The 27,577-nt window shown below is 41.2% G+C and overlaps 1 protein-coding gene and 1 pseudogene across 4 annotated transcripts; one reads left to right on the top strand and one right to left on the bottom strand.

Annotated features, from left to right (window-relative positions):
- Positions 1 to 8,933: 8,933 nt before the first annotated feature.
- LOC102935261 lies at positions 8,934 to 11,314 on the bottom strand (annotated as a pseudogene).
- A 2,576-nt stretch (positions 11,315 to 13,890) lies between these two features.
- DEPDC7 (DEP domain containing 7) lies at positions 13,891 to 26,786 on the top strand. Of its 4 annotated transcripts, none has more exons than XM_037901506.2 (9): positions 13,891 to 14,212; positions 17,021 to 17,408; positions 19,291 to 19,418; positions 20,444 to 20,633; positions 22,676 to 22,890; positions 25,532 to 25,674; positions 25,898 to 26,023; positions 26,135 to 26,213; positions 26,467 to 26,786. In XM_037901506.2, exons 1-9 carry the CDS (start codon positions 14,140 to 14,142, stop codon positions 26,679 to 26,681), a joined length of 1,557 nt encoding a protein of 518 aa, XP_037757434.1. In that variant the 5' UTR covers positions 13,891 to 14,139; the 3' UTR covers positions 26,682 to 26,786. The 4 variants fall into 4 exon arrangements, with proteins under 4 accessions (XP_037757434.1, XP_043406119.1, XP_043406120.1 ...); XM_043550184.1 differs by having other exon boundaries at positions 13,893 to 14,224; XM_043550185.1 differs by having other exon boundaries at positions 14,006 to 14,218.
- Positions 26,787 to 27,577: the final 791 nt, after the last annotated feature.

Here is a 27,577-nt window from a genome sequence, read left to right as displayed (position 1 = left end):
GATAATCAGCAAGAGAGTGAGTTTGTGTGTGTGTGTTTTGGGGGGGGGTGAGAAAACCTGGATTTGTGCTGGAAATGGCCCACCTTGATTTTCATACACATTGTAAGGAGAGTGGTCACTTTGGATAAGCTATTACCAGCAGGAGAGTGAGTTTGTGTGTGTGGTTTTTGGAAAGGGGGGGGGGGGGGAGAAAACCTGGATTTGTGCTGGAAATGGCCCAACTTGATTATCATACACATTGTAAAGAGAGTGGTCACTTTGGATGGGCTATTACCAGCAGGAGAGTGAGTTTGGGGGGGAGGGGGCTCGGAGGGTGAGAAAACCTGGATTTGTGCTGGAAATGGCCCAACTTGATTAACATACACATTGTAAGGAGAGTGATCACTTTAGATAAGCTATTACCAGCAGGAGAGTGTGGTGGGAGGAGGTATTGTTTCATGGTCTCTGTGTATATAATGTCTTCTGCAGTTTCCACAGTATGCATCCGATGAAGTGAGCTGTAGCTCACGAAAGCTTATGCTCAAATAAATTGGTTAGTCTCTAAGGTGCCACAAGTACTCCTTTTCTTTTTGCGAATACAGACTAACACGGCTGTTACTCTGAAACTAAAATTAAAGTTGTCTGTCTCTGCATGTGAATGCCAGTTGCATCCACTAGGTGGCAGGGGCTGCTGCATTCCTTCCATCATATAACAGCATTGTTTGTTGCTGTGTTTCTAAAACTTGTGGGTCAACTTGTGGCTATGTGAAAAAAATCACATGTAAAATGGGTCTCAATGGAAAATACTTGCATCAAGTAAAGTTTAGGATGGAATAGTTAATAAAGAATAATAGAGAGCTTGCAATTTGGAGCAGGAAGATCTTATTCAACCAATGTGGGCAGTAATTGCACTGAATGTTTGTCAAGCACTTTGTAATGTATCTTGGGTGGTAAGAAAGATAATAAGGTTTAATATCCAATCGACCCAGAGATGATTTTGCCCTGATTTGGTGTGGAATTCTTGCCTACTTGGCGGCCAGGGTGAAATTGCTAAAGCTCTTGCTTATGTTGTGGAAAGTTTGAACTGGAGTTCTCACTGGTGGCATGCTGAAAGTAAGTGTAGCCTCAATGAGTAATATGCCTTTTTAGAATTGTGATGTGACCATACTGAGCACCTACATAGAGTCAGGGATTAGGAGTCTGTAGAGATTAGATATTAAAGGAAAAACTCATCTAAATAATCTTGAGCTACCCTCAAAAGAGTTTGTATATTATATAGTAATGCTCCCTCTACTCATTGACCAGCATCTGCCTTTGGAATAACACAGTCTGTCTTATCATCAAACGGGGGCCGTAATTCTGAAACCAAAAACATGAGCAAGAAATTGAGTACATGCATGATGAAAACAGTGACCTTTCTCAAATTAAAATGTCTCTTAAGACGACGTACCCCCAAAAAAGAGAACAAGGCAAAATGAGGATCACATTGCATGTTCCACCTTATGAAACATATTAACCAGCATAGATTATTAACAATAGTGAACAGAGAAGTAACTTTTAACCACACAGACTGGCAAATAACATAGTTTGCAAAACTCAGCATATTCAACAAAATACAGAAAATATGCTTAAAGAACATAAATGCCTGGGCTTTACCCAAGCTTAGGAGAAATATCAGGTCTTAGATTTACATCTCCCTTTTCACCAAATACTACAACTATTTATAGAAGGTATCCTCAATTGAAACACAGGAATCAGCTTCCCTTTGGAGATAAGATGGTCAATTTATGGGTCAAATCTCATTTTGCAGTCAACTGCTCTAGTTGCTCCAAAGGTCCTTCTACACTAATTTCCTTACAAACAAATGATGATGAACTTAATCTTACCATGTTGAGAGAAAATTAGGCTAAGATCCAAGATATGAAAGGTGCATCTTCATCACCTACTTTCTGCTTATTTCTAAAACAAAATCTCAAATTCTGTTGAACTCCAGCAAGACTCTGCTTCACTAAACTAAAAGAATCTGCAAATGCTGAAGGGATCAAAACTCCAGTGTCTCTATTGCACAGACTATGGTACTGTGGCAAAATTACTCCCATGCCACTAAGTTTGCAAGCTTGCTTCTACATTCTATCCTCCCTCTTTACGTCATTAGGTTGTCTCAGTGTGACCTTTTCTATGTCTGGCTTTTATAGTGCCAGTCACCATATAATATCTATGGGCGTGATCCACAGAGGGACTGAGGTGCCTAAACACCAGACTTAGGCACCTAAGTCCCAGTTTTGGCTCTACTATGCCTAAACTTATTCAGCACCTAAGTTTTTCAGAGTAAAAGTTCCTTAGGTGCCTATGTTCCTGCCTCTGGGCATGCACACTGCTGCCTTCTTCTAGGTGTCCACTCTCCTATATCCTGTTTATCTTTGCTCAATCCCAAGACTTTCAATGGAAAAACCATCAGAGACAACTGCAAACAATCAAATTCTCTTGAAGGTAAAAAAGGAACTTTACAATTAAACAGGGGTTTTCCTGTTCTTGAATAGAAACAAAAGTGTTTCTGTGTGACACCGAGGAGGAAGAGGACCTCAGAATCCTTTCTCTGAAGAGACGAGGAGTGAGGTGTTGTCATGAAAAATTGCATCCTGGTTCCCGTGAAGCCAGAAGAGACTGAACATTGTATGTGGGGTGGGCACCTACTTTATTAGATAGGAAAGGCAACTATTAATGTGTAGATCCAGCTTCACATTTTATGGTTTTGTTTTCTATTGTAACCATTTGCACTTTCTCTTGTGTCTAGTTAAATCTTTATTCTTTCTTAAATTAACCAACTTTTGTTTGACTATAAGTGCCTCACAAGCATTGTGTGGTTTACAGAAGCAGTGGTTTAAGGTAAAACTCGTAAACTGGGGCACACTGCTTCTTTGGGGGCAGAGGATCTGGGATGTGGGAGTAGCCAGTGTTGGGCTGGGTATCAGGGGAATAATTCAAAGGGCTCGGGGACAGGGCTGCACCTATTGTTAACCTGCAAGGCAAAGAGACTGCTGGCATTGCCCAGAGGAAAGTACTTGAGTGGCTGAATGGCTGGTGGTGGCAGGGAACTGATTCCCAGCCAGGAATAGGCAAGACCTCACTCTGGAGAAGGAGGTAACAAGGTGACTCTCAGGCCTGGGTATCCTGAGAAGCACCACACCCACCACAAATGAAAACTAGACAGTCAAGAGTGTGGTTTGCATTATCATGTTGTCTGCTGTGATAATATCAGTGCCTTTGGCTTGGTGCATCACATTCTTTTCCTTCCAGCATGTTAAGTGAGATTTTGCACCTGTAGTCAATTTCTTAAAGTGAAGGAGGGGGGGAAGTGAGAGAAATGAAGATGAGGAGAGGAGGTTTTCAGGATGTGATGGGGGATTTTCAGTATACAGGGAGACCATATGGATTAGATTTCATAATGCCATGCAATGAAATAGTGGGGATTTGATAGTTTTATTATCTTTGCAATTTAAGGAGAATATAATAGTAAATTCCTCCAGCTGAAGTTGCTATTTTCCACAATACCTTTATGTGAACGTATGAACTATATGTTGAAATGTCATTTGTCTCATATCTGAATGTGAATGGTACAAAATCATACAAGAAACTGTTTAAAATGTATTCCTTTCATCTGCTTCAATACTGCAATGAATGGACACATTGTTGATATTGTTAATTAGGTTAAAGAGAAAAGAATGGCTGTTCTAAATAACTGGAATATTTCTGCATTTTTATGGTAAATATGATTTTCTATAGTTCTTCAACAGCAACAGAGCCATGGAAATTGGGTCCAATATGTCCTTACGCTCATATCAGTGAAACTTACACCAGTATTCAGTGAAATTAAAGCTTTGTGAGCATCCACTTTATTTTTAAACTTTCCCTTTGTTATAGTGTAAATACACTTTATAGAAATCTAGGGAAATAAGTCTAGTGTAGCTAAGTTCTAAGTCATGGAAATGAGCTATTACAGTTGAATGTTTAGATTTCCTGTGCTTTAGCAACGTCTAAAGTGTGCCATCTAAGCACTGAAGTTAACTCATCTCTGAGGTGAAGTCTTGGGTACATTTGGTGAAGTTTTTTTTTTAAACATGCGTGGGGGGGTTGTTTTTGGTTTTTTTTTTTTTTTTTAAATAAAAATAGCTTTTGTGTCAAAATGGAAATCTCTGTGGGAAATGTCTGTTTCTTACTGTTTTTCAGGTTTTCACTGCAAAACCATAGCCCAATTTTTTTTCACTCTTTGGTAATCAAAGCCTGAAAATATTGTGGATTTTGGCCAAAATTTTCTGATTTTAGGCCAAGAAAATTTCAGTTTCTGAATCTTCCATTTTATAAGAAAACCCCCAAAATGGTGAAAAAAAACTTATTTGGTATTGTCAAAAAATTTTGCAGGAACAAAATACATTTCCTTACAATTTCATTACCTGTTTTGGGTAAGGACAGGCATCTTTATTGTTTCTAATAATACACTTCCATCTGGTTAGGCAGCACTTAAGGGAACAAAGTCCTAGCATTGGCTACTCTAAAGCTTATCACCTCCTGTAGCTACAGGCCTTTCAACATTGCCATCTGTCTGCCAACGTAGTTTTGAAATATGGTGTCAATCCACATTATCCTATACTATCCATCTCCTTCAGTCAATGGCTTTTTTCACCTGATAGTTAATTCCCACGTCGAGCAACAGAAACATGTCTGAAACTCGAAGAATTTAAATAGTCTGCTCTTTCTACTCAAACTAAAACTGTACTCTTGTGACTGAGTTCTGAGGTCCTTACTCAGTCTTCACACAATCCAAATTCTCAAGAACTTCAATGGGCGTTTGAATGAGTAAGGTCCTCAGAATTTAGGGTCTGCTGTTGGCCCCATTGCAGGCAATGGCAGTGGCAGTCATTGATTTCAATGGGAGCAGGATCTTGGTCCTTAAACCCTCGGTTTGATTTATTTTTTAGGTTTTCTTCACAGAACTTACTTCAGAGTCACACATGGAATTTATCAAAGATGAGCTATATACAAAACCTTTAACAGCTTCAAAACAAACAAACAAAAAATTCAGCTGTAACAACATTCATACAAATTAGGATTCACTTACATAACTTGTTAAAAACTATATTTTACTCATGAGATCTAAATCCCAGAATTTAAGTAAGTGTGTCACTCTCTGACCCTATATGATTTGGATGAGTGATCCGAATTATCTATAAAAGAGACTAGGTAGTTGAGATAATATCTTTTATTGGACCAACTTCTGTTGGTGGAAGAGAAAAACTTTCAAGTTTCGTAGAGCTCTTCCTCAGGTCTGGAGAAAGTAAGCAAAGTGTCCAAGCTAAATATAAAGTGGGACAGATTGTTAAGCACAAGGGATCACACATGCTGTAGATCATTTAATTTTACGTGAGCAATTAAGGGTTAGAAGGCAGTAGGATGTGTTACAAATTGTTATAATGAGCCATAAAACCAGTGTCTCTTTTAAGTCCATGGTTTTTAGTGTCTAGTAGAGTTATGAATTTAAATTTCCCGGTTCATCTTTTGAAGGTGTTGTGCAGGTTTCCTTTGGACAGAAGGACTGAGGAGTGATGGCTTTGTGAAAAGTGTTTGCTGAGGGGTGGTAAGTTTTTTTTTGTCCTTTATCACTTTTCTGCATGAGTTCATCCGAGAGCAGAGTAGTTGTTTGCTTTCAACCACAAAGTTGTTGGGGCATTTGATGCACTGGCTGATGTACCCCACATGTTGCTATTGGCATCTGTAGGACCCATGGATCTTGAAAGGTGTGTTGTGGGGAGTATTAATCATCATATCAGTGGAGCTATGTCTACAGGTTTTGCATCTGTTGTTCTGGAAGGGTTTGGTGCCTCTTTGAGTTGTTGTCTTGGTCTGTGGGGGCTTGCTTTTGATGCTGAGGCTGGGGTTGTTGGAAGGTCAGAAGAGGGGCCTCTTCTTATGAGTCTAGATAGGAAGTGATAATATAGCCTCCAAACTGAATTTTATATTGACAGGTTCAAGTTTATGAAGGTGCAATTGAAAAAAAAAAAAAAAAACCTGGAAAATTGAAGAAATCATGATTTCCACATTCCTCTTGGTGTAACTCCACTGGGGTCAGTGGAATTACACAAGCAATTAAATCCCAGAGTAATATCAATGGATACTACTACCCTTTAAAATAGGTCTATAAAAATATTCAGTGTAATTTTGGCTCCTTTCCCAAATACATACACACCTTTTTAATCTGCATTTTTAATTACATTGTTTTCAGTGTAGAAATGACTATATGCCTCATAACCTTTTTTTCAGAGGCGGATTAAGATTTATTGAGACCCTGGGAACAAAGAACATTTCTCCCCTCTTCCCCCCCGCTCACCACCTCCCCTTCCCCACAAGGCCCTGGCCAGGCCAGAAGCTGGAGCCAGGCTGCTGTGGGGAGACCTGGACCCTCCACCTGCCCTGAGCAGCACACCCCACGGGGCGGATACACAGGCCAGGGGCTGCTCTCGGACACCCTAGCCCCCTGCCCAGGGCAGGTGGAGGGTCCAGGGCTCCCCCACTGCAGCCCAAGCTCCCTGGGCAGCTCTTAGTGCAGCCTAGGGTACCCATACGTCCCGTTTTGGCCGAGACAGGCCCCCTTTTCAGCCCTGCCCTGGACGTCCTAACTTTTTTGGTAAATCTGGGCATTTGTCTTGTTTGTTCTTTCCAACTGATCGTTTAACAAGAGCAACCGGGACAAATGCCCAGTTTTTCCAAAAAGGGGCTCGGGAATGAGGGGTGGTGAGTGGCAGGCCAGCTCTGTGCAGGGGAGGACGGAGGCTCAGGTGAGTGGCTTGGGCCAGCTCCACACCGGGGAGGGGGAGAGGGAGAATATGGTTACCCTACCACAACCCGGCTCCAGTTTCCAGCCAGGCCAGAGGATGGGGCTTCTGGGGGAAGATGAGGTGCAGGGGGCGGGACCCTGTGAGGGAGAGGAGGAGCAAGGGGTGGATTCTGTATGGATTCTGGTGCTTCTGCAGAAGCCCCCAAATTGGCCAGGGCCCCTGGGAACAGTTAATCTGTCACTGCTTTTTGATGTCCTTTGGCCAGTGGAAAAGGAAGGAAAATGTCCAGCTTTTCTGTTACCGTTGCTATAGTGAGATACAGATACAGTATCTGTAGTGAGATAAGAAGTGGCTAACCTATAAATTTGGATGACTTTTTGTCAGATGGTCCTCTGGTGAACAGGAAATGTTATGCATTCATATAAAGCAAAGCAAAATAAATTATTTATAGCAATACGAGTGAAATACTACCTTGAAATGAACTTAGCCTCTTCTGCTTTCTTCTTTTATTTAGAAAAAAAAAAAAAAGCTCACAACCTTCTCAGAGACATACAGTTCACTACGTGCTAGCACTAGTTCATTATCTTCTGACAGAGTTTTTACAACTTGTTCTCTGATAAAAGTTGTACTGTACTTTTACTGCGGTGCTATATCTAGTTCCTAAAAATATTTTTGTAGGTCTTAACTCTCTTTAGGTTTAAAACTGAGGGTCCTGAAGATACCAGGCCATTGCAGTATCACCTTATTTCAGCAATGTACTGAAAATAAAGTTACAAAAAGTTCAGTAGGAATTTGGACTATGGCTGCTTTGCAGTTAATTTGGCGACTAAACTTCTTGATGATTTTTAGGTTCAATTCCAGACCTTTAAGGGACAGCAGTAGCCAAATCTGCTATTATGTTAGTAATAACGCATACTCATTTAAATGGAGTCTCCTGATCCAAACCATTCATTGCTATGTTATTGTAACCTTAACTCAGAGGTGGGCAAACTACGGCCCACAGGCCACATCCAGCCCGCAGGACCATCCTGCCCGGCCCTTGAGCTCCCAGCGGGGGAGGCTCACCCCTGGCCCCTTCCCCACTGTCCCCCCTCCCCGGCAGCCACACTGCCGCATGGGCAGCACAGCTTGCGTCCGCCCACCTCCCAGGCTTTCCAATAAGCCAGTCCTGCCGCTCTGAGCGGCCTGGTAAGGGGGGTGGGGGGGAGGGGTTGGATAAGGGGCAGGAGGTCTCAGGGGGGCAGTCAGGGGACAGGGGGCAGTTGGATGGGGCAGAGGTTCTGGGGGGACAGTCAGGGGAGGCGGAATGGGGGGTTGGGTAGGCGTAGGAGTCCTGGGGGGCCTGTCAGGGGGTGGGGGTGTGGATAGGGGGCGGGGCAGTCGGGGGACAGGCAGTAGGGCGCGGCCGGATAAGGAGCAGAGGATCCCGGGGGGCAGTCACGGGACAGGGAGCAGGGGGGATTGGATAAGCATGGGAGTCCCAGGGATCCTGTCAGAGGGTGGGGGTGTGGATAGGAGGCAGGGCAGTCAGGGAGCGAAGGGGGTTGGATAGGGAATGGGGTCCTGGGTGGGGGCGGTTAGGGCCAGGGGGTCCTGGGAGGGGATGGTCAGGGGACAAAGAGCAGGAGGGTTGGATGGGTCAGGAGTTCTGAGGGGGGCAGTCAGGGGGCGGGATGTGGGAGGGGGCGGATAGGGGGCGGGGGCCAGGCTGTTTGGGGGGGGGCGCAGCCTTCCCTACCAGACCCTCCATACAGTTTTGCAACCCCAATGTGGCCCTCGGCAGTGGCGGATTAATGATTTTGCCGCCCCTAGGCCCTGAAATAATTGCCGTGCCCCCCCGCCCCCGAACTTGTTTTAGTTTTTTTACAAATTCGTTTGAACTAAAATGAATCTAAATATCATTAAAATAATTGAACATTTGCAAGTTTTATTATAAATAAAATTACAAGTACAGCGGACCCTCGCTTGAACGGGCGTCTGTATAGCACGATTTTGCTTATAGGGCGGAACAGCACATGGATCCAAAACTCCACATTCAAGTGGGGGTCTGGTGTATATCAAATATTTATTTTTTATTTTATGTAGATACAATAAAAGAAATAAAAGTATGTGAGTAATAAGTAATTACATTTGTTTACGCCTACACCTTTGAGAGGAAAACTTATTAATTAATTCTGTATAATCCAGAGAAGTTGTTAGATCCTTTTCAATTGTCAGGAGAGAAAGGGAGTTTAATTTTTCTTCACTGAGATTAGCCCTCAAATAGTTTTTCACCCTTTTTAATGCCAAAAATGATCGTTCCGCTAAACAGTTTGTAGCAGGTGTGCAAACAAACATTCAGAAGGCAATATCAATATTTGGATATACTGAATGATTATTTCAATTTCGAAGAAGGCTGCAATATCTTAAAATTGACTTCTTTTCATTTTCAGGAATTTTGACACCTTCCAAATACGATCAAAAATGTAGACACTCATTCATGAATGATTCTTCTAAATCTCCTTGGTAGCATAGCTGTAATTTTTTAGCATGAACTGTTATATCTGTTGTTGAAGTATTGGTAATGTTAGAGAGAAACCTAATCTGAAATCTGCCATAAATTTCTTGATAAGCATTACTTCTGTGTTTTAATTCAGAGCATACAAGGTCTAGTATTGTTAAAAAGGTATCTACTTTAAATTTATCTCTACCACGCATTTCCACTTCAACTTTGCGTGTCTCATCAGATTGAACTTTACGCTTTCTTTTTCGCCTTGTGTCAAATTTATAGTCTTCAATTTCAGATTTTTCTTTGGCTGTCTCTTCGTACATATCAAACAAGTCCCGTATAGAGTTAATGTATCCTATTAGTGAGTTGTAGAGTTCTACAACTGCCTGTATATCAATATAAACATTTTGCAGTTTTTGGCTAGTTATATGAAATCTTTCCAAGAGTGAGCTCCAAAATACAGCCATAAAAGCTGCCTCAAGTTGATAAAGTTTTCGCTGCAGGCCTGCAGCTTCATTACGATGAAGTGAGCTGTAGCTCACGAAAGCTTATGCTCAAATAAACTGGTTAGTCTCTAAGGTGCCACTAGTACTCCTTTTCTTTTTACATGTAAGAGGTTTCTCAGTAGCATGTTACTTTATTGTATTTAAGGCTTTAATTACAGCATTCCAGTTTTCACTCAAATTATGACAAGTTTCCACTCGAGATGACCATCGAGTCTCATAAAGTTTTTTTATTACTTTACTGCCTGGCTTCAAATTAGTAAAATCTCCCACCGGTGAGTAGAGGCAGAAAAAAATGAATAAAAATGTTGGACAGTTGAGAAAAATGAACATGCTTCTTGACAACTTTCTGCTGCACATACTCCAACCAGATTTAAAGAATGGGCAGAGCAAGGCACACATACAGAATAAGGATTTATATTCTTTATTCTTGCTTGCAACCCGCTATATACACCAGACATGTTAGTGGCATTGTCGTATGACTGGCCACGGCAGTTTGCGATATCTAATCCATAACAATTCAAAGTTGAAAGTACAGCATCAGCTAACTGTTCTGATTTGTGGCCAGTATTTGGTAAAAAAAAACAAAGAAACCTCTCTACCGGTATGCCATCATCGTTTACATATCTCAATATAAAAGCCAATTGATCAACATGAGATATGTTGGGAGTTGAATCAACGCTTATCGAGAAATATTTGGCTTCTTTTACTTCTTTAATAATATTTGAGATTACATTTGAAACCATCAATTTTATAAATTCATTACATATATAGGATGAAAGATAAGATACGTTACCTCGACCTTCATTTCCGTAACGTGCAATGTGATTTGCTAAAAATGGATCGAATTCTGCAACAAGCTGAAGGGCCATCATGTAATTGTTGTTATAAGGTGATCCAAATTTTTCCACCTTACCTCTAAATTCAAGTCCTCTGCTCGAAAGTTTCTTTACCACTGCTACAATCCTCTTCAACACATTTCTCCAATAAATCATGTCGTCTTCCGTTTGAAATTTTACATTCGTATCAATTCTTCCGGGTATCTCGCCTCTCTTCACCATTGTCAATACACATGTTTTATGTTCAGTCGAATTTTCATGTTCACTTAGTCGAGCTGATACATTTTTCCAGTCATGGTATCCACTTGTCGCCAGACTAGAGATCCCACTGAATAATCGATATGGGGCACAAAACACGGCTCCTTTGCTCTCCGGATATACAAGATACTGCTCTGGCTTTACTTCACCATTTAAAAAATGTCGTTCAAACACATTTTTTGTTAGAACACACTTTTTATCAGTATATTGTCTTTCTGAGTTAGTAAAATCACTGTCGATATTTTGTTTAATACTATGCATTGATAAATATTCAATTGTAGCACCATTCAATATCCATTGGGCTGGGTCGTCACTTATGGTAGATATTTCAATGCCAGATTGAATATCTGATTGACATGATTTGCAAATCTCTGCAGTATTGTCAAAGATATCCAGATCAACATGATTCCTGGTCATCTCTGATATGCTAGTATTTGGAGCATTTTCTTCAAAACTAACCGCAGCCGGAATTTCTTCATTAGTTTCAATATGTACTTTAACCACCTCAATATTTTCAATATCAACACCAGTATTTTCACTTTTTACTTCACTACTACTTTCACTATTTGTTCTGTCTCACTGTCGGCACTAACTGATACAAGAAAGGAATCAATTTTGCGCATTTTTGCTATCATTTCATTTTCCCTTTCTTTTGTATAGCATTTTTTTTAACTGAGAACCACTTAATTTCTTCCTTCTGGTCATATTGTTAACGCTTAGGATTGTCGCGAGCATGTTCTTTACTAAATGGTGTTGCGCCGTCATGGGTGGTTCCAATACGCACTATAATTGGTAGAATTGCGGTGCGCATCACTGATGCAGCGATTACAAAAATGCTGCTGTTATAAATTTGCCGCCCCTGCAAATTTGCTGCCCAAGCCCTAGGCCTTGTCGGCCTAGGCAATAATACGCCGCTGGCCTTCGGGCCAAAAAGTTTGCCCACCCCTGCCTTAACTGCTAATGACACCATCAACTCTGATGCAGAACTATTTTTAGTCTAGATACCAAGATCATTTTATAGGCCTGTCAAGAGTGAGAGGCCTAACCTTTTATCTAATTTTTAAAATATACTTATTTTCACCCTTCAAAATTAGAACTGTCACAAAGGAGAATAATTAACAAATTTCCACCTACATTTTATTTTGAAGATAAATGTGGGGCTTTGGTTTGGGTGAGTCTCTCTGTTTTTTACGTGTGTGTTTGAAAGGACATTATCAAGTAACTTAGGCCTCAAAAGTAACTTACATTGTTAAATAGCATAGTAAATATCTTCAAAATGCAATGTTTTTTAAAAAATCTATCACTGTCAATGCGAAATTAATACATAGGCTGCAGTTTTCAAAAGAGCCTAAGGCACCCAACTGCAATTGAAATTTAAAGGGAGCTGGATGTCTAATTTCCTTAGGCCCCTTTGAAATTTCCAGCTTTAAACTACAGCCATTGTTTATACAGGACCTAAATAAATCCATTCTGCTGGCTATACATCTGCATTTCACTGACACCTAAGTGTAAATTTAAGGTATCTGGAGCCTGTATCTGCCAGCATCTTGAGGTTTGCCCAAAATCTTCAAGGCTGTACTGGGCAGATGAAAATCTCCACTCAAGAGCTGCCAGCCTTGAGCAAATTGCGATCTGGGTTAAGTAAAGTTTTGCACATCTGTAAACTTAGGCAGGATTGGGCCCAATATTTTTAATAATCTAGAATCAAAAGTTTAATAGCTTTGTTTTTCACTTTTAAAATCTCTATAATTTAGTTTCTTTATTTCTAAAATAAACTTACATCGTCTTAGTGTATGTATATAATTAAAATGCAATTTAAGGCTCTGCGGCTGCTTCTACTTCAAGGGTGGAAGTTCTGTTGAAGGCCATAATGCAAGAGGGAAGCTAATACAACATACTGAAAAAGTGTCAGACAAAAGCTTCAACAACTTCGCTATCCCTACCAAAAGCAAAGCTCACCTCTTCCCACCCAAGGCAAAAGCCTGTGGAAGTAGGCAGACCTTTCCTTGCAGCCCTGGTCAACAAACTATGGTTCTTTCACACCAAATAAAAAGACTTTGTAAGATACACTGAAAACATCAGTGAAATGCGAGTGACATACAGTTTTGGATGGATTAGTAAATACTTGGTGTCTCTTAAACAGATAGAAGAGCATTTTTTATTGTTTATCACGTGTTCATCTAAAATCACTTGCAAGATTTACTAGGAGTTTGCTTTCATGTTGTGGTTGGCCAGTTTTGAATTATGTGAGACCTTGATCTTTGTTTGTTGAGTCTGTCCCCTTTTATTATTTTGTTAATCTAAAATATTCTTGCAGAGTAAATGGACTAACCTGATTACGCTTGTGTTGTGACAGGGTTATATATTCTCCTGTTAGGAGTATAAGATGAAGATTTTATTGCGGTTGAGAGGCATTTGAAATATTACAGCTCTCTACTGCTGTTTTTTTAACGGGTTGTAATTTTATCCAGCTAAAACTATAATTAAATAAACACCATTTTGTTAAAATCACAAAAACATATAATTAAATAAAGAGCATTTTTTTATCACAGAAAATAGTGTAAGAAGTAGAAATACTAACCTTTTCATGAACAAAAAATAATTTTTGCTGATGATCCCACTGCTACTTACAAAAACTGAAACACATACACGAGCCAATGGTTAAACATTATATATTTTTAAAATACTGACAGAGGCGGGCCCAGGACTTTGGAGAAATTTTGAATGTATGTGAACTGCCTTGCGGTAACAGGTCAGCTCTCTCCCCCTTCCCCCCCCAAATCCACCACTGCAACCTGAAGAGAAGTCCGCGTGCCTGCCTTAGGTGCTAAAAGTCCTTACATGGGCAGGGAGCCGTTTCCCTGAGCGCCTGGTTTTGATTTTATTATAAGTGGCTGTCCCGTTTTAAATTATGTTTCCCGTTATCCTTCTGCTGGGCCAGTGGAAACGAGGGAGACTGTAAACCGGCACTGGGGGCGGAGCAGGCGGACACGAGAAGCCGGGCTCATTCCCCCAGGCACTGGGGTGCGGACCAGGTCCCTGACCCGCCCACGCTGCCTGTACCTCGCGCGCTCGCGGGGCCTGGCCGGCGGGGCGGATACAGGGAGGACGGAGCGGGGCCTAGACAAGCCAATGGGGAGGGGGGCGCTGCTCAGGAAGGCTCCGCCCACGTCCTCGGCTAGATCCCAGCTGGGCCGGCGGCCGCGGGCGCAGTCGGGTCGCGGCGCTGGGAGCGGCCAGCCATGGCCGGCGTGCGGGAGAAGGCGGCAGCTTTGAATCTCTGCGCTGTGTACAGCCCGGCTAACAAGCCCCCGGGTACGGGCACGGGTACGGCTACGGGCACTGGCCGAGGGGGGACGGGGTGAGTGGGAAACACCGCGGGGGGAGCCGAGCCGAGGCGTGACCCGCACGCTGCCCTCGCTCAGCCCCGCTGGTCCCGTCTCCGCACGCACCCGCGTGAAAAGCTGCTGGGAGCGGGGATGTGTCTGCGCAAAGGGAGCAGGCGAGCAGCGGGGGTGGGGGGAATGTGTCCTTGAACCTGTGGAGGGCGGCTGTAGGCGCTGCCTGCCTGAGGCTCTTCCCCCCTAGCCCCCTCAGCAGTCTCCCTGCAGTTAGGTCTGAGGGCGCTTTCCCCAGGCCTGCAAGGGTGGGGCTCACGCAGGTGTGTCTTCGGTGCCCCAAACCCATTCTCTGTGGAGGTGTCTCTGCCCGGGGGGGAAATCTCCCTGTCCCCAACGACCCTAGAAGTTACCCTCTTCCCTTTGCCCAGAGCCTGGCATTGTGAGGGAGGGGCGATGAGGGGATCTAGTGTGGGTATGAGCAAGTAACAGTCAACTCCATCCTGCGGGGGCGAAGGGGAGTTGTGTACTCTGACCCTGCACAGCATACTGTGGTGTCACTGTTTTTTATCCTGGTATCTGAGATGTACCTGACCCTAGCAGCACTGCTCCCTCGCTGGGTAGGATATGCAACTGGCTGACTCCTTGTCCTATTGACAGTATTTCAGAACTTGCCTGGAGTTTCCTGAGTCCCAAACTCCTGGAGAAAAGTGTTTCTGCATAAGAGGCTAAGCATCTCTGGGTTATATTCCACAGCTGCACAAGCTGCAAATTGAGACTCTAGTTTTGTCTCTAGTAACTTGTATAGATTCATAGGTACTTACAGACTGCAATCAAGTCATCCCTTAACCTGCTCTTTGTTAAGCTAAATTGATTCAGCTGCTCAAGTCTGTCACTGTAAGACAGGTTTGCTAATCCTTTAATTATTCTTGCAGCTCTTCTCTGAACCCTCTCACTCCTATTCTGGATTCCTCGGTTTACATGTCCAAGAATTGCATTAGCCCTTTTGGCCAGAGCATCACCTTGGGAGCTCCTGTTGAGCTGATTATCCACCACAGCTCCTAAATCTTTTTCAGAGCCACTGCTTCTCAGGATAGAGTCCTCCACCCCCTGTAAAGGTGGCCTACGTTATTTGTTCCTAGATGGTTATGGTTTTCATTTAGCCATATTAAAACACACACTGTTTGCTTGTGCCCAGTTTACCAAGCAATGCGTATCCCTTCGTGTCAGTGACCTGTTTTTATTATTTACCACTCCCCCAATTTTTGTGTCATCCACAAACATTATCAGTGCTGATTTGTAACTTGTAATCTCATTTTTAAAAAAAAAATCAAGTTAGATGGGATCTGTTTTCCATAAGCCCATATCATTGGCATTAATAATAATACCCTCTTTTAATTCTTAACTGAGTCCTGTATCAGCTGCTCTGTTATCTTTCCCAGGATCAGTGTCAGACTGACAGGCCTATAATCACCTAGGACATCCGGTTTATCCTTTTTTAAATGTTGGCAAAGCATTAGATTCTTTTCCCCACTTCCCTCCACCCCATCCCCCAGTCTTCTGGAACTTCCCCAGCATTCCAAGACTTCTTGAAATTAACATTAACCTAATTTGTTGACCAGGATTATGAATGTGATGCCTCTCTGCTCCCATCTCCTTCGTACCAGAGGGCCCTGAAACATAAATTGACATCAGCAGGTTTCTACTGAGCAGAGTTATTTTTTCTAATGTCCGCTTTATTAGATTCAGGGTAGCAGCCGTGTTAGTCTGTATCCACAAAAAGAACAGGAGTACTTGTGGCATTTTAGAGACTAACAAATTTATTAGAGCATAAGCTTTCGTGAGCTACAGCTCATTTCATCAGATGCATAAAGTGGAACATATAGTAAGATAGATATATCTATATACACATACAGATAAATTGGAAGTTACCATACAAACTGTGAGAGGCTAATTAGTTGAGCTATTATCAGCAGGAGACAAAAACTTTTGTAGTGATAATCAAGATGGCCCATTTATTAGTGTTAACTTTGAGCTGAATTTTGAGTTTATCAGTCAATGAATATTGCTGCTACCAGGGTATGTGCTGCTGGATAGCCATGACTGACCCAGTGGATGTTGACAGTACTTTCTTAACTCCTGAATTTTGCTTCCACAAGTGAAACAGGGCCATATATTTAATAAAAGGGGAGATGCTATATGATCCGTTTGGCTGCTTGTGGAAGTTAGTATGTGTAAACGCTACATAGGTTTGGGGTGCATGTGTATACTTGCGAGGATGTGTTCCCTTCCTGTATTGGTGGGCTTTCTATCAGAAATCTGTATGAAAATTAACACGGTTAACATATCCTGTTGGCAGCCATAGCAGAGAAGCCAGGGAGTTCCAAACATGCAACTGCTGGGATTATAGGGTCCATAGTTTTTTAACTTGCTGGTGGTCTTAAATTCTGTAGAAGATAAATGTCTGTGTAAGTGGTCCCCTATATATATCTCATGTTGGTTGTCAGTGGTGTCTTGAACAAGGTACTTTGAGTGGCAAATCACAGGACGCTACCAGTTAAGGGGCAGGAGAACTTTAGCTGTGAATAAGTAGCAGGCTGAGGTGCTGGGGGAAAGAGCATGCATGAAACCAGTGTACTACATTTTCCTAGCCTTTTTTTTTTTTCTTGGCTGAGTGATAGTCTGCTCTGAAGAGAGTATATAATTCTGAAAAACTGCAGAGCAAGCTATCAGCAAATCACAGTAAATGCCGTTACTAATGCTTTCCCTGTCCTTCCGCCATTAGGTTTCAGCTTAGCACAAAAGCCATTTGGAGCAACATATGTATGGAGCAGCATCATCAATGCTCTTCAGACTCAAGTGGAAGTGAAAAAGCGGCGACAGAACCTGAAATACTTTAATAACTGTTTTATTGGCTCTGATGCAGTGGATGTCATCTTTGCTCATCTCCTCCAGAACAAATATTTTGGGGATGTCGATATTTCCCGTGCTAAAGTAGTGCGAGTGTGTCAAGCACTGATGGATTACAAAGTGTTTGAGGCAGTTTCAACTAGAGTCTTTGGAAAAGACAAACGGTCCATGTTCGAAGATAGTAGCTGCAGCCTCTATAGGTTGACAAATGTACCTAGCCCAGAAGACAGTTCATTTGAGAAAGAATATATTAGTAGTCAAAGGTTAGTACTCAATGGTATGCAAAGATAAGATGCTTTGCAGTGGGGAAATAATGCTATTTTTTGTGGTTTGTGTATTTAGTTTTTCTTGAAAGGCATCCAGCTAATCCCTTCCATCCACAAAACCAGTACAGCATGGGTGGTTTTTACCTGTTGGAACCACATCTTCAAATGAGAAAGTTTAGTCTCTATGTCGGTTCAGCCCTTGCCATCTCTGTCCAAGAAGTCACAAGGACTGAAATCAAGGAGCTAGTTGTGGGGAGGAGGAGATGGGATGTTTATCCACTAAATGGATTGAGACCATCAGTCTCATCTAATGGAGGTATCTGATCACTAATCACATGGAATAATGTTCAGTCACTGCAATTCTGGTGTGGATTTAGGCTAGTAATCCAGAGGTTGTTTCATTACCAATTGACTGAGCCATGTAGTCCCCAAGAAAAACTGCAAAATTATTACTGTCTTGCCACTTTTGGAAGTCCCTAGCTGTTAAAAAGACTTGTGTAAATTAGGCTCCAAATTTACTGTTTTAAACCCCGAAAACAACTACTTTTATGTATACAGAGGTCTCTCTTCTGAGTAGCTGCACTTATGGCCCACAGTTCTGCAAAGTTTGCACATGCAATCAGAAAGCGAGACTAATGCGGTTAGTCTTGCTGTCCAGAGTTAGATAAATGCAAAAAAAATTATTACCATTTTAAAACATTATACATATTCCTATGTTGATGAATGTTTGAAGAAATTTGCTATATAAAAGTTGTTGGGCCAAATTCATCCCTGGCATAATTGCACTGCCTTTATTTTTGGGATGAATTTGGTCCATTATCTTTATACTTCTATAAAGCAGTCCCCTTTACTTCCTGTTTCTAGCTGCTTAAAGCAGAAATGAGTGGCCAGCTGGAGTTGCTATGGTATTTCTCCCATCGTATGGTGGATAGCTGAAAAGAAGGAAAGACACTTGGATCCAGTAGGCCATGACTGGAATCGAGTAAAATATGGAAGTGGGTGGAGAGGGAGCAGGGACAGAAGGGCTAACAGCCTACAAACATTTGTGTTCATGTTAAGTTTGTCTCACAGGCTGTTTCCGTACTGCCTTAGCAATGATGTGTTCCCACCTCTTATTGCTTCACAAACTATAACCTAATCCCAACAAATCCTTCACCGGGGGTGTGTGCTGTGTCTGGAACATCCCGTTCTCCTGTTTTATTTCTCCCATTTTTCAGGGGTCATTTTGGAAGAGAACTCCCTGCTGCTTCAGAGGGACCTGCCAATTCCAGGCCTGAAAGGGGAGGCAAGGGTGAACCAGTACACGTGCTCATGGCTCTTAGCTGGGTCCTGATAAGTGGCTGCGTCTATACGTGCTGCCTGTGGCTACAGGGAAGGCAGAAAAGCTTTCCAAACAGTGCACTGCTTTCGTGCTCCGTGATATCTGTGCAGCCTAGGATGGAGAGTCGTGGCAGTGAGCTAGGGATATTGGTGACTTGCTTTCTTCCCTCCTCTATAGCACACTGTGCAGCTTTGTCACTTGGTGCTGCTCTGTTTTACTCCATGAACAAGCAGTAAGGAAGTGAAATGAATGTCAGTTTCCCTTGCATTGTTCAAACTGGAGCAGAGCAATGAGAGCAAAGGGAATTTTAACAAGAAGCTCAGAGGCACTTTTACTCTACTTTCGTCAGTCTTTAGGAGTTTTGTGCTCTCTTCCGCCTGCCCCTCCCCTGCCGTTATTCTGCAGAAGCATTCAGTAAGATTTTTAAAAAATAAAGCTCTTTATTAATTGGCACCAAGGGTAGTCACTGTTTCATGTGTATAGATTTGATTTTTAATAAGTAAATGGGCCGTTATTTCTGAAGTCCTGATATTGGATCACCCCTTCTCTTTGTCTCAGACTTGAGAAAATGGCATTTAATCCTCCTCCAATCAAATCAGAAAGCTTAGAAGATCTCTGGGAAAACTTGAGTCTAAAACCTGCTAATGCTCCTGAAGTAAACCTCTCTGCAAGTTTGTCTCGTCAAGGTAAGCCAGATAAGATGTCCCAACTACTTGTGGGGCAAGGAGGAAGGACTAATACTAGCATGACAGGCATACACCTATCCAGTCTTAAACTGGAGGAAAGATGTTAAGCTAGACTCTCTTCAGTGTTTGTTATGAAACTCAAAGTTCGAAACACAAGGAGAACATTGTGTGCTGAAGTTTTGTTTTAGCTTAGATTTTAACAGAGATCTGTTCTCTCCAGTTTAATCAATACATCAGTGTAGAAATTTCTGAGGGAGAACACGCTACTGTCACGGGCTGGCACAGATTCAAACTGGAGTCAGAAATCTTCCCTGTTTGTCAGTTAACATCTTAAGATACAGTCATACCTGACTTCATCATAGACATAACTCATTGTTGGTTCGAACCCTTTTCCTATCCCGCAAAATGTGCATATGCTCTACCCAGTCTCCAAACTTCCCCCTTAATTGCTTTATGTGAGAGGGCTTAAAATGGTGGCTGACAGTTCGTGTTTTCTCACTCAATTTAAATTGTTTGTAAAATTTAGATTTTTGGATTATTGCTAGATGTTTCCTTCTCTTGGCTTGATTCAAATATACTTCCTGGAAACTACAGTAGACAGGTCTTTTAGTTTTCAGTTATGGAAGCCCTAAATGTGGTAGGGATCTACAGCTAAGAGTCATTGTTTGAGCTTTAGAATCTTCAACAAACCTTTCTTTCTTCAGAAGGCCCTGTGAGTATGAATTACCTGACTTGATTCCTTATCTATGACAAAGATTGCTTGCAAGTTAGAGTACAAAAAATGTAAAGCATTTCAGACTTATCCAAAGGTAATTCTCCTACTCTAACAGCTAACTAAACAAATTCTTTTCTCTTGCTGTGATAAAATGCCCTTAAAGTTGATAAGAAACCCACTCCTTGTTACTGGAACCCCGTGCTAAGAGAACACTGAAGTCTGTTAGAGGAAAGAAAAATATTGTAACTTTCTTGACTCTTCACTTCACTAGCAGGATCTCACTGTCTTTATATGCTCCAACCCCTCCCAGTTATTAATGAAGTATGGCAAGAACAAACAATTGCTCGTCTGCTGCAGCTTGTGGACCTTCCACTTCTTGACTCTTTACTTGAACATCAAGGGATTAGGTCCAAGCTTCCCCAACCCAAGAAGGAGGCGGGATGCGTCATCACAAGCAACTACATAGACAGAGAAATTCTCAAGGCTTTCAGTGACTCTCAGTAAGTAGAAACTTATTTAACTGTGAGAGCAGGAAGCATTTCTGGACAGTTCTCTTCCTAAGTCACATAGAAACCTAGCACACATGGGCCTATTGTTGATTCATCCATAGGCATGACTGTAATAAGCGTAATAAAATCAGCCTCCCTTATTGCATGAAAGACAACAGGCATGGATGGTATCTGTTGACTGGGTTGAATAGTGATATAGTTTGCTAACATCAGATTCAACACAGACCATTACTGCTGATCCCTGGAAGGTCTCTGAAAGCACTGATAGTTAAGTAAGGAACAAAAGTGCCCAAATGTCTTAAAATAAACTTTTAAAATGGCAGCAAAATACCACTGGTTTTTCATTTGACTTAGCAAAGTTGGTGAATTCTCCAGTAAGGGCTACCTTATTACATGGAGATGTAAACACTCAAAATAGGGTTTAACTTTCCAACACTTGTAGATTGTGAGCAACATGCAACACAAGTCAAGAAGCTATTGGACAGAAATGGAGACAAGCCTGGGACTGTGTTTAATGATTTCTCCAGGACAGAGAGATAAGCTTGTCCATCAGCCACCTTCAATTATGGTCTATTTTATTCTAAGTAAAGGGGTTTCTACACATGGTGAATTGACTTTCTTTTAGCCAATCATCCTTTTAGTGTGAGGTTTTAGGAACTCTGGTTTGATAGGAAACTTTTAAGTTGAGTCTATAGCAGTGGTCCCCAAACTGTGGGGCATGCCCCACAAGGAGAGCATGGAAGAATGTTCAGGGAGTGCATAGCTGGGCCTGGGCCAGCCCCTGCAGGAGATGGGGAGGGCCCTCCGGCTGGCTAGACCCCAGCCCAAGATTCCCTGCTGAACCAACTGTGCAGTAATGGAGGGGGATGTGTGTGGACAGATTCCATTACTGGTAAAGGGGGGTGCAATAGGAAAAGTTTGGACACCACTTGTCTATGGGGAATTAGAGTTATAACTTATTCTCTTCTGCTGAGTATTCCAGATAGATATGTCGTTGGAATTACAGCAAATAGTGGAAAATCAGCTGGAAAATAATTAAGCGCACTCTCCTTTTTAATATTAAAGTATTAACAGTGTAATCTTGTAATGTAGTTTATTTTTAATGAAGGGCTTGGTCGTAATTGTGTATTACTGCTGTGTCAACTCCCTGAGGTTTCAAAAGATTAGCATTGTTCAGCATGGAATTAAACTTGTCTCACACCTGAAGTATGCAAATACAAAAAGCATGCTGAGGTATGCAGTAAGCCAACATCATCTGCCTTGAAATTTATTAAATGTAGTTTTTAAGGGTTAGCACTTCTGATCAGAATAGGTGCTGGTAAGTTATTTCAGAGCGGGGAGAAATTAATTAGACAAAAAAAGAAAAGCACCTGATTAGAGGAGATGACAGTGAGGATAGGTAACATAAAATTTTTCTTTAACCATACTGCACAACAAAAAAAGAACCTAAAACTAAGTATGGCTGTATAATTCCTTCTTTTGGATTCTGGAAGCTCTTAATCAACCGTGAGTGAGCAGACTAAAAATCTCTTCAGTGTACTTAAGAGATTTCAAATCCTTAATCATTAGTTTAAAAAAGTCTTAGCCTGAAATTGTATAGTCTGCTATTAAAAATATGTATTGAAACCTGTCCTTATCTGTTAAGATCAGATCAAAGTTGAGGAATCTCTGATCAGGTCTGGTAATTATACCTCATACATAGAATGCCACTTTGACCTTGTCCAGCTAAATGAGATTACAAGTATTTCAAGCAAAAGGAATCCTAAACTCCGATCTTGAAAAGCAAATAGTGGAGGAGCAGACGTTTAAACCCTTAACTTGATCCTAAACTCTCAGTCTAGGTTCTTAGGCTTTGCCCGTTACTATATCATCTGAGCACCAAACATATTTTCATTTACTGGTTTGAACATTTACATGGATGTATTTGCAGAGTCTTTTGTCCTCTGGAGACAAAATTCAGCTGGCTGACTGTTTCATGTCTGTATCTTCATAGAATTATTTTTTGGTCTTTGGATAATGGTCTTTCTTTCTAGGACTGATGAATGGCTCTCTGCAGCAATAGATTGCTTGGAGTATCTTCCAGATCAAATGGTGGTGGATATAAGCAGAAATTTGCCTAGTCAACCTGATAAAGCAGACGCATGGAAACTACTGCTGTTTGATACCATTGGTAGATACTACAGCCAAAAGAAGGAGCCACTGTTAAGCCATGCGTCTGACATCCACACAGGAATTACAGAGCTGTTGGGTAAGTGAAATGAAATGAAGCTGAGATCCCAGGCTCATCTGGTGAGTGGACAGCAGGACTGGGTACGTAGCTGTCAGGCTTCAGGTTTGACTGCTGTGCTACAAAGGTATAAACTCTAGTCCTAAAAACTAAGCCTATGTCGGCAAAACTTAGTTGTTCAGGGGTGTGAATATTCCACCCCCCTGAGTGATGTAAGTTACACACTGACATAAGTATTCATGTGCACCGTGCTATGTCGGCGGGAGAGCTTCTCCTGCTGACATAGCTTATGCTGCTTGTGTGGGTGGATGGATAAATATAAAAAAATATATATTTTTATGCCAACAGGAGAGCTCTCTCCTGTCCGAGTATCTTCTCCACATGTGATGCAGCCATGCAGCTGTATTTAAGCAGCGGTGCAGCTGTGGCCTAAATTTTGAGTAAGAGAACTCTAACTTAGGAGCCTCAAGGCCAGATTGTCTACACCTGTTCAAAATGGATGTGAAACTCTAACTTTTTGATGTGACTGTATTTTATACCTATTTTACACAGGTGTAAATGACTACGCAAGATGTAAAGCAGTAGAGAATCAGGCCTAAGTTACCATATCTACTTCCGTACAACTTCATTTTGGCATATCTGTATTGGTTCATTAGAATTTACCAAGTGTTCTTTTAAGCCTAGTTTGGTTTTCGTTAGGTAGACATGCGTATAGCTTGCTAGTGGCTCCCCCCACCCCACACTGTGGATAATATATTTCATTTAAAAATACTTCAGAGGTGAATAACCTAATATGATTCACTTTAAATATGGCTATTAGCCAGGATGGGCAGGGATGGTGTCCCTAGCCTCTGTTTGCCAGAAGCTGGGAATGAGCAACAGGGAATAGGTCACTTGATGATTACCTGTTCTGTTCATTCCCTCTGGAGCACCTGGCATTGGCCGCTGTTGGCAGACAGGATACTGGGCTAGATGGACCTTTGGTCTAACCCAGTATGGCCATTCTTATGATTATCTCTGCCATCTCCTCCAGCTGCTTCCACCATCACTGCCTTTAGTCTTTTCTAGGTTTAGCTTGAGCCAGCTCACTCTCATCCATGCCCCTAACTTGACTAGACTTTACCTGAAGTGCATCATCTAAATCAGACAAAATCGAGGCATACAGCGGGGAGTCATCAGCATACTGAAAACACAGAGCCTCATCTCTCTTTACCAATCCTCTTCTGAAGTGCCACTTGCTATTCAGAGAGTTACTGGAGGAGATTACCTTAGTCTTGTGTAAATTAACTTTTAAATATTAAGTTCAATTGGTGCCAGTAAGAACTTCAGAAGTAATTCCCTTTGAAGACTCTACACAATGCAATGTCTGGCACAACTGGAGGTCATGCTGATATATTAGCTATTTTTTGTAAAGTTGCCAAAGTTGGTTGTAATGTTGACTTTACAATTCAATCTTATTTTGTGGAATGTAAATTGCTAATTGAAGTTGACAAAGTGAGATCTCTTAAATATGAGTGTAGAGAGTTCAGGTGTGGAGTGTTCTACAATGGCAAGCCAAACAGACCTGTCACCAGACTTGTCAACACTGATTATCATGGTACAGGTGGAAAATACCTGGAATCCGAGTGTCCAGGTCAGGGGCCGGAATTGCTAAAGGTTGTTTGAGCATAAATGCAGTTTGAGCATAAATGCAGCCTGATCGGGGCAATGATCATGTGTCATTTAAGAATACTGAAGAACTTAAAGCAAAGTGGCCTGTGAAATCATTCAGTGCATAGAATTCTATAGAAACTGCCAGAAGTAACACAAATGCAAAAATTATTTCAGTTGGGTGGTTTGTTTAGTTTTGTGTTTATCTTTGTCTCTGTTAGTATGCATCCTGTTGCCTTACAGGTTCAAAGCTGGTATATAATTTAAATATTTTTAAATCAATTGATAGAGAAATATTTTCCATTATAAACCTCAAATCTGTATAAATCTATTTACGGCTGCATAATCTAATGGAAAAAAATTTGTTTGCTTGCATAGAGACAAATTACTCCTAAATTTTAATACAAGAATCAATTACCTTTCTAAAACAGGAGCAGAGTGAAAGAGAAACTTGCTGTTCGCATGTGGATACGCTTAGGCCTGGTCTATGCTACAGAGTTAGGTTGACGTAAGGCAGCTTACGTAGACCTAATTCTGTAAGCGTCTACACTGAAACGTAGCTCCGCTGATGTAACTCGTCCACTATGCTGACTTAACTCCACCTCTGTGAGAGGCGTAGTGCTATGGTCAACGCAGTGTCAGTGCAGGCACTTGTGTTACTTATGGCAACTGTTGTTGCTTTTCAGAAGCCATTGCACAATGCCCCACACTGACGGTTAAATCGGTGCAAGCGCTCCTGGCGAGGATGCACACCGCTGACGCAAGGAGTGTAGTGTGGACATACAAAAGTGATTTGATTACTGTGGTGGCTGTGTGTCAGTGTAACTTTGGTCAACTCAGTTTGGTAGTGTAGACTTGCCCTTAGTCTCTGCTTAGATATGTCTAGTTTAATGGATAACTTTATCTGTTTTTGTTGGTTAATTTACTAAAAATTAATGTTTCTGGACTTTGATCTTTCAAAAAAGATATATAATAGGAGCATGAACCTATTCAACTTTGTGTTTTGTCCCAGTGAATGGAAAGACAGAACCAGCTTTAGAAGCAATTCAACTCTACTTGAAGCTTTTGGATAGTCAAACTAGAGAGGAGTTTAGGAGGCTGTTGTACTTCATGGCTATTGCAGCACATCATTCTGAGTTCAAGTTGCAGAAAGAGGTAAATTTAATGTCCAAGATTTCTAGCACTCTTATAACTTCCAGCAGACTTGTAATATCTGTGGGGGGGTTACCTCTGTGTCTTCATATAATTTAATGTTGAAAGACTGTATACTAAAAAAGTACGCTAAAATGAACAAGGTAATGCTTTCTTGTTAACCATACTTAGTAAATAAGAAAACTATAGCGCTATCCTCTGACTATTCTGTCACTCTATTTTGTAGAGTGACAACAGGATGGTTGTAAAAAGAACATTCTCTAAAGCTATTGTCAACAATAAAACTTTATCCAAAGGAAAAACTGACCTCCTCATTTTGTTCTTGGTGGACCAGCAAAAAGACGTTTTAAAGGTAAGGCTGAGAAAGCAGCCACCTTAGACAATTGAACTAAACTACATCTCAAATCTACCTAAAACATTAACCATAGAAAATGTTTATATTTTCTACTCTCTCTTGTTCAAGATCCCAGCAACATTACATAAAATGGTTAGTGATAAGCTGATGGCTGTACAACAAGGACAAGATCCTAATAAGGATACAGGTAAGTGTCTTAAAATTGCCTTTTAGACTATACATAATGTGTTTTAAAAGTCACTCTCTTTGTAATCTGGACAAATACGTAATCTCACTAAAAATGCAGTCTAAGACCTGCATCAAAGGATCCTTTTTAAAACTGGGTGTGTCATGAAAGGTACAGAACCATCTTAAAGGCAAACATGCCTGTAAAATCTACAGGATGGCTAATTCTGTCCTATTGCTTGTAAATTATCTGACTGTCTTTCACATGTCTTTAGGCTACACCTTCTGCCAGAAACTTGATCAAAGTGAATATCGCTACAGTGTTCAGAAGACCACAAAAGCTGAGCTGTTATCTTTGCTAAAAACTATTGATGAAGATACAAAAATCTCTGCCAAGGAGAGAAAGAAGCTGCTAGGTCAATTCCATAGTAGCAATCCAACTATTTTCATGCAATACTTTGGTGACAGAGTTACTAATATGTGTGTGTAATTTAAAATTAAAGAAATGTAATCTGTACAGTAGTTTTCAAAACATTAATGTCTTTTTTTAAAGATTTTGTATTCATCCACATAATAAAATTATTTTGAAGATGAATGGAATTTACAAGTAATTAATCCAAATTATAAACTATAATCTTGGTCTTCAGTTGCTTTTATAAAGCAGCTGATATTTATGAAACAGTCTGAATGCTCATTTTAAATTTTTGTTGCTGAATTGCCAAAACAATGGTAGTGAAATCTGAAACCAAGAATCCCAACTCCTGTATTATTTTTAATATTACTTTCTTCAAACATGGAAGTAAAGTTCTGTGACAATGGAAAGTGAGTCACTTAGCAAAAGTATTTACTTCTGGCTGCCTGGGACTGGTTTTTGGCGGGGGGGTTATTTCTCCTCCTCCAGCAATTTTTTTGGTCTTGAATCTTAGCCTAATCTAACTGCCCTTGTAAGACATAGTTCAAGGTAACATATCTTTCCTTTTTTTTAACCAATGCAGTACCACAGTAGTCTAGAAAATTGTGTAAACACTTGTTTGGTATTCCACAACCTGTATCAAACTAATTGAACTCTCATCATGTTAAGATGACTCATTGTGCCAATTTAAGCTTAATGGGGGAATGACTTGATCATTAAGGGCCTGATCCTGCTGTGTACCCTCAACTCCCATTGACTTTAATGGCTTTAGAGTTGCTGTAGAAAAGATAATATTCAGTTGTAGCTGGATATCAACTGGTTTAGCAGAAAAGCCAGTCTCAGTGCTTTAATGAATCTTGGTTACTGCAAAGTAATGGTCAGTGATGGAGTGCTCTTAGTATGAACCTTCTAGCTACAGTTAGTGATTTTGGAACAAACACAGGGATTTTGAATTCTACAATGTGGACATGTGA

This window comes from Chelonia mydas, chromosome 6 (genome assembly GCF_015237465.2).
Source record: "Chelonia mydas isolate rCheMyd1 chromosome 6, rCheMyd1.pri.v2, whole genome shotgun sequence".
NCBI classification, from domain to species: domain Eukaryota; kingdom Metazoa; phylum Chordata; order Testudines; family Cheloniidae; genus Chelonia; species Chelonia mydas.
Note: the sequence above shows the minus strand (reverse complement) of the source record. Positions and strands in the feature narration are given on the sequence as shown.